At 37.9% G+C, this 7,941-nt stretch overlaps 1 protein-coding gene across 1 annotated transcript in view; it reads left to right on the plus strand.

The window, feature by feature from the left end:
* Positions 1-554: 554 nt before the first annotated feature.
* DGKI (diacylglycerol kinase, iota) overlaps positions 555-7,941 on the plus strand; it is a gene marked incomplete at its 5' end in the record, with an annotated part of 92,990 nt that continues 85,603 nt past the window's right edge. The window contains 2 exon segments of the mRNA XM_009709270.1: positions 555-666; positions 3,100-3,299. Of these exon segments, the coding sequence (XP_009707572.1) occupies positions 555-666; positions 3,100-3,299 (312 nt within the window).

A 7,941-nucleotide genomic window follows, 5' to 3' on the forward strand; every position in this document is an offset into this window, starting at 1 on the left:
CCATTCTTTAATGGTAGGAAAGATAGATGCCACGACTGCATCTGTTCCTGCTTCTTATTTCTCCCTGCCTCCTCAAGCTATGCAATGTTTTGCATTCCTTGTGCTGTTAGAACAGCTGAGCCAGCACAGAGAGAGGAAATAGAGCTCCAAGGCTGGAGTTGCTGCTGCAGCCCTATGCCTGCCGAGCAGAGGGGCTAAGCAACTTTCTGGCTCAACAGCTCATCTGCAGAAAGCAAAGCAAGTGGGGAGAACAGAGTGCTGCTGCTCTGTTATCTATTTTCTGGTGTTTTCCCATTTTCCTCTCAGCGAGGAACCTGCTAAATATTAATACGGATACATTTATGGATGTTGTACCAGCTTGGATCCAAGAGACAGGTTTTCCTTTTGTCCAGTCCTTCTCAGCATAACTTTTATTTGTCCCTGAATTGAATCCTGGAGTGGATATCTGGATACTTCTGGAGGACAGCAGAACAGGCTAATACTCAGGCTACTAGTCAGGACCCATCGGTGCAAAATGCTTTCTTAAAGCTTGCTTTCTAAACCTCTTTCTGCAGGTATTGTGCTGGCACAATGCCCTGGGGAAACCCTGGAGACCACAGAGACTTTGAGCCTCAGCGCCATGATGATGGCTACATTGAAGTCATTGGGTTCACCATGGCCTCACTGGTGAGTACATTGCAGGTGCTACCAGACTTGATGAATTCTGTGGGCAGCGTTACAGAGTGCAAAGTTGTCCTCATTACTGAGGAACCACAGTGATTCCACATATTCAGCTAAGACCAAAACATGCTCTGCTATTAAACTTGTAGTTTTTACTTGTAGTTTTCTAGTAAAAGCAGTGTTATTAAATAATAAAAACGTATTCTATGGCTAATTTGCCTGCGCAGTGCTCCCAAGTTAAACAGCAAGATTATTACAGTAAGAACAGCATGCAGGCATGTTTTTGCTGTGGGAATGTTCTACTGTCAAATAATTACTTCTATTTCTTTTTAGCTTTTGTATATTTCAATCTATGGCGTGAAAGTTCAATATTTTTTTGTAAAAGTGGCTACTGGAAACAGTATTATATAAAAATTATATGCCCATAGAGTTTTCATATTGCCACTAAAAATATTGTGAAAATTTAGTAATAGCTGTGGAAAATTCAGTAATATTTCTGGTACAAATATTATCTCTCCTTTTATTCTGCTAGGAAGAGAAAATTCAACCCACCATTTTGTCAGTGCACTTTCTGCCAATGCTGTCCTTAAAGCGAACTAAAGCTGAGTTACCATAAAAGCAATCTCACTGTAAATACCCTAGTGTCCTCTATCACAGTGGTCAAACACAGTGACAGTCCCTTCAGAGGATAGTTAAATGAAGTCATAGAGTTGGTAGTTATCCCCATGCTAGCATTAATCTACCTAAGGCACTGCAGCTTGAACTTAGTGTGGCCAACGGAAGGCACACATCTGGGCTTTCTGACAGGTTTGTATAGGTTGTATAGATACGTTCAAGTCCATACTCTTAGGCCTTAGTTGCCACTGTCTTGTGTGGACTGGGTTAAAACTAACATGAATAAGCCTGTTTTCACTAAACTCACACACTTATCTGTTGTGTAACCCACTCTCAGTGCATGCCACTTTGAGTGAATAACCATGATAATGATGTTTGTTTCCTCAAAGAGAAATTCAGACAAATTAATCTTCAACATAAGCAAAAGTAAATGATGGTGTTGATGAGCAATCGTTTCTTCAGAAGTCTGTTTGGGTTAAGAATTCTTTTTTGATGGATATAGCGAATTAGGAGAATAACCCACACATAAACCAGATTTTGTTTGTTAGCCTAGTAGATCCTGTGGAATGAACCTTCATTACTTCACCCCTGAATACTTTAGGATACGTTTTTGAAAATGCTGTCAAAAGTCTACTTAGCATGTACCAGCTGGCAGTTTTCACTTGGAAGCTTTTTTGGGTTTGCCACTAATGTGACTCTAGCCGCTTGCAATGGCTAGAGTGATTTCAAAAACTATCAACAATTTGAGTTGGGACTGAATTTGAGAAGTAGGGCCCTTTGAGCTGCTGTTTCTCTAAAGTTCAGAATTGAGGGTCTACAAGTCCACATTGGTTGTGATGCTCAGGAACCATTGTAACTCTAGACTGTATTGATATAATCCTAACTTGCTCAGTATGTCTCCCAGATGTTCTTGGTCATACCTAAGAAGGTCTGTGAGACCAAGGAAGAGAAGTACTTTATAAGAAGTTTTATGAATATTATTGATCATGTTATCAGTTGATCCATAATATTAAATGCACAGAGCAGGATTAAGGTCTTGACTTGTGTTTAGACTCTTCTCTGTTAGTAGTGCCTTAATATAGGATTTTTTTGTGCATCTGATAGATGGGAGTTAATAGTCACATAATAGTCATACCAAAAAAAAAGTCTGCCTAGAACTTGAAGGATCTGCTCATTGCCTTCCTCATTTCATTTGTTTGAAATGAATTCTTGAACCTGATATTTAATTGTTTTTTAACAAGATCCTTCTGCTTGCTCTTTTCAGTCTGTCTAGTCTCGAGGTTGGGTTGCCGTGTAAGCTTTCTTAATAAAGATTTTAAATTTATCTAATTCATATTAAGGACTGTATTCTGTTCAGGAAAGGGAAATAATTTTTTGTCTTGTAGGTGTACCTGATTAGGGTGGTTGTTTTAAAAAGCAAATAATTAGTAGCATTACTATTAGTGTAAAAACAATCAAACCAACCAAAACAAATTGAAATCTTTAAGACTGAACACAGGTATTCATTTGTGCATGCATGTGTATGTATATATATGGGATAACACATGCAATGCATATGGTTAGATATCTGCTTGTTGGTCACCACTTTTCTTTGTGAAATCTTAAGTACTGCTTTGCAATTTTTGGGTGAAAATACATTCATTGTGCTTTGTTAGAACATCTTATGACCTTATGCATGGAACACTGTGTAATGGATGCTGTGTCAGCAAAACTGCATTTTGGATTTAACTACCTCAGCTATCTCTTCTGAGGTGTCTTTTCTTTCTCTTTACTGTTCGGGTTTTTTATTTGTTTTTTTTTTTTTTTTTTTTTGTTTTTTTGCAGGCTGCTCTCCAGGTGGGTGGTCATGGAGAGAGGTTGCATCAGTGCCGTGAGGTGACACTTTTAACATACAAGTCTATCCCCATGCAAGTGGATGGTGAACCATGCCGATTGGCTCCCTCACTCATTCGAATCTCCTTAAGGAACCAAGCCAACATGGTGCAGAAGAGCAAGAGGAGAACATCTATGCCTTTGCTGAATGAGTGAGTTGGATACGTGCATGTCCTAAGAGCAGGAGGCCCATTTGTGGCAGCATATTCAGTTATGGATTTTGCATGTACTGGAGTTGCAGTGCACTTAAAAAAAAAAAAAAAAATTAAAAAAAATTCGCACCTTTTGAACTCCCTTTCCACTGTATTGTAAATACTTACCCTTTTTCTTTTATTCCCTTATCTTCTGGGTTACCCTCTGTCTTGCTTTTAGAAGAGTGTTGCATCTTTCAGTTACTTATTTAGAGAGGTTTGTGCAGGCTCAGCAGTGTGCCTCTTGGCTTCTGACAGCTCTGTATATGTATGCCATTTGCCCTTAAAGTTCCTATTTGATTCCCATTCTCAACTTTATTGACCTGCTTTTTAAGCCCCATTGGAAACCCTGTAACAAATTGCCACAATCAAGATTTACTCAGGACATCTTGTAGTCTCTGTTGTGGGAACATGCTGCCTGGCACTGTTTATGCAGAAGGACCAGGAGGTCCAGAAAGGACTGTTTGCACTTTGTAGGGAATCCTTCTCCAGTATAAAAACCGAAATGAGCAATGAGTGTTGTAAAGGTGAATAAAGAAAAGCTAAGATAACTGGAAACCGGGAACACGTGAGGAAGAAAACAGACAGGACTACCATTCCTTTTCATGATTAAACCTTATTTGTAAACACTGCAGAGATATTTCAATAGAAAAAAACCTAAATATTGAAATTTTGACCTATGATAATGTCCATCCAATAAAATAATTTAGATTGTACTTGTATAGATCTTTATTGCTGCTAAAACAATTGAAATAGTAAGTTCCTTTGTTGTTTTTAACCAAGTATTCTTAAAGTGAAGCAAAACAGTGTGTACCTTATACAAAGATACCGAGTTAAAGACCTAAAGTTATCAAGGATCCACATTTCATTCAAACATCCATGCACTGAGATTTTAATTTTTCTGGGCGGGCAGGTGGAGGATTGTGCTGTTGCAGCTGTAATGGTGAGGTGAGGTCTGTGAAGAGTTCTAATATCTTTCATTAGACTAACTCACATAACTGGAAGAAACAGACAAGGTCTCAGGCACACCTTTTCTCTTCAGGTATCTTAAAGATTGTCTGTGTCTCTCAACTGTATCATCTAGTGGAAGATATTGCTTCACTTCAAACTTTGACTGAAGCCTTTTAGAGCTTCTTGTCATCTGCTGATTGTTGATGTGTTCATGTAACCAAAGCCTCCCTGGTTACTTTCAACATCTTCCAGTTCAATTTAGCGCTCTCTGTTCTTTTACTGAGACTAATGCTTTAAGTTTCAGTAGAAGCCCATATCTGTAATGTTCAATTCCTATTTGCCTGGAAAATACATAAGGTATACTCATCTCTTTTGAGCAGTGAAGAATAGCAGTGATGCCCAATTTCATTTACCCACCCACAACTTAATCATTTGCGAAGGGTAGAATCAAGCAGAAAGCAATCCTTGGGCATCTTTTTCTACACTGAGGGAGGCTAATGCAAATGTAAAAAGAAAATTCCTGATATTTTGATCTGATAATTAGCATGGTTAGGTTTGGATTTTGAGATCTGAATTTAAATTGTGGTAGGGAAATACAGATTCACAGTATATACCAGTTGTCAAGAGGATATTCTTTGTGGTTTAGCTTGATTTAAATGTACTATGGTAGACTGTTGCTGTCATAGTCCTCTGATGTGGCTGAGGTGTTTGCAGACCTATGTTTTGGGAAAATACAAATGATCTATCAGGAACTCTAATCTCAGCTTCATGTATCAGAAATGGTGTGTATATATATTTATATCTCTATATATCTCTGTGTCTGTACTGTGCTCTCAAGTGTTGAAGGGGAAGGAGAGAGGAGTTGAATCTGTGGTATGATAAAAAGTAAATGGCATGTTAGAAGTTAAAATCTAGAAAGCATTTTAGTATTGTAAGAAATTCATTGGATATGCTGATGTGCAGTATTTCACAAGAGAGAAAATTTTCGATTAAATATGTTTATCTACATTTCTTAACTTGATATCTGGAATATATCTCCCTATTCCATTGGAATCTCCCAGAAAGCCTTATGTTTGATTCAGTATGATAGATTGTTCTCTTATGACTGTCATCTGAATGTTAGATGTGTGAGATAAGTGGGTCTGGAGCTATCCCTAGTTGTTAGACAGCTGTTCTTGAGCTCCTTGCCGGGGAAGTGATTAAAAAATTATCCCAAATCACAGTTAATACAGAGTTGCTATTATTGTTGGCTTTGATATTATTGCCAGATAAGGAGAGTAGTAGGAATGCTTTTTGAAGTTTTAGCTAGTCCAGTGACATAAGTAGAAAAAGACTTAATCTGAAGAAGTCTTACACTGTGTTTCTGGTTTTTCTAATCCTGTTCTCTGTTCTGGAGGTTTTAAGGAGAGGGAGTTGAGAGGGTAGTGCATTTGATAGATGCATTTGAGTATCCAGGGAATAATAGTATTTTAAAATTGAAGGGCCTATATGTAATGTAGCTGAGTGAGAAGACTGGAAATTTCTTGTTTCTCTCACTTGTGAGTGGGAGGGTTTTAGAAATGTGGTTCTCTTCTGACTGTGAGTTGCCCATCTTCCTGGTTACAACTGTTCTCCTTCAAAACCTGCAGATGCTCTGAGGGGACACTTGTGTATAAGAAAAAGGGATCTGACCTCTTTTGACCCATTTTTTCCATCCATTTTCACACTTGTGCTTTCAGCACCACCTGATTGCACATAAATTGCCTCATGTGGTTCTACGCAGACCTTCAAGGTAGAAACTCCTGTATGTTGAGAGTCCTTGTTTTATCTGTTACTGAGTAATTTGCCTTTTTCAAGGTGTGGGGAAAATTCAGCAGCGCTTTTGACACTGTAAATGTTCCTAGTCATTTAATTAAAAAAAATAAATAGTTGACTGTGGAATCACAATAAGGAACAAAAATCTAGTGTTTATGTGGATCTAGCTGAACTGAAGGAGCCTCTCTCTCCTATTGACAGCAGCAGCATGAAAAGCTTTGTCCAAGCAATTAGGGAACAAGTAAATATAATGTGCTGCATTTTGTCAAAGTTGGACGAATTACTGGCAATTAATATTTTATTCAGTTATTTTATCTTTCACTGCTGAATTGCCTACAAACAAATTTCTCAGTATATTAACTGTCCCAAATTATTCATGGACTAGTTGCTGCAACTAGTGTTCTCTCTTCTTACTGTTCATCAAGCATTCATTTTTTTTATGAATTCCTTTTGGAAAACTAAGCTGTTTTGGTGTATATATCTTGAGTAGGTGAAGATGACCAGTTTATGGTCTGGACTTTTCTGATAACTTTAAAACTTTGAGTTGAAGCATAGTGGAGGAAAGTCATTACTTGGTGAATACAGTTACAGTGCTTCTAATTTGTTTCTGATGGAGATTGCCCAAATGTAAAAGGCAGGCATAATTTCTTCCTCATCTTACAATGCATTGCTCTACAATGGAAATAAGTAACAATCCAATAAGTGTTTCAAGCCAGAAGTAACTTTTTAGGTGCAAGGAGTATACAGAATAAGGTGATGCTGTTCACACTTGGTTATGGATTGAAACAAGGCAGATAGTGGGGTTGTGGAGCAAAAAAGGTGGGTTTCTTTTCTTCTCATATGTCTTTTCTGTTTGTACCAGCAAAAGCAAATTTTTGCTATGGCCAGATCAGCAGAGTTCAGTTTTTCTGCAAGGGTGAATGATGTTCTTATTCTCCTTCCCTTAAAAGACTTGCTGGCTAAGTTCTCATTCATGTTCTCCTATTGATTGTGGGAACATGTGAAAGAGACAACGTACAGCTTGGTTTTCTGTGATCAAGCCAAGAATGTGGTACTTGTGAGCTATAAGCAACAAGTATGTGGAATAAGAATGAAGCGTGGTTCAATTTTTCCAGGAGTCATTTTCTGATTAGAAATTACAGTTTAGTTTGCTGCTCAGAAAATTTCAGTTAATGATCACTTTCTGAACCTCATAAGATGATATTTTGCTTTCCCTGGCTTTTAGTTTGGGTTGAAGAAGAAAATCCTGCATAATGGAAAAGAAAGGAGCGGGAAGAGCTTATACATAAAACATGTTCCATACACTTGAGAGAAACAAAGGGACCATTTGAGTATAAACACTAAAAGAGAGTCAGTCTTAAGAGTCACTATATATAAAATGCATATTTTCCTAAGGTACATGAAAGAAGAATGGAGACAGCAATTTGTCATTGTGGATACAAAATCTCCAGTAAGGGTATTTTTTTTTATTAAATGTTAACTAAAGTTGGCCAGCCTTTGGAGACAATTCCATCCATTCAGATCTTGGCTTTGACATTTGTTTACATTTCTGGACTTGCTTCCGAAGTCTGTTGCCTTGAAATTTTTCAGTGCCTGTGGAACAAATCCTGGGGCTCCTCGTCTTCCTTGTATATCCATGTGCCTAGCTTCTCATTGATCCTCCTCACTTGTGTCTTTAGAAAGCTCCTGTGTGCCATGTAGCAGTGATTTTCTTCATTTGCATGTCTTCTGTTGCTCTTGGCTTCCTAGTGTGAACTCGGAACTCTGCATGTCTCTTCATTCAACGTTTATGTGACACATTCCTTCTGTTTCTGTTTAAATGTTGTATGTCTTTTTCTTTCTTCTCTTCCACTCTTTC

The sequence above is a fragment of the Cariama cristata genome, unplaced genomic scaffold (assembly GCF_000690535.1).
Source record: "Cariama cristata isolate BGI_N322 unplaced genomic scaffold, ASM69053v1 scaffold891, whole genome shotgun sequence".
Lineage (NCBI taxonomy): Eukaryota > Metazoa > Chordata > Aves > Cariamiformes > Cariamidae > Cariama > Cariama cristata.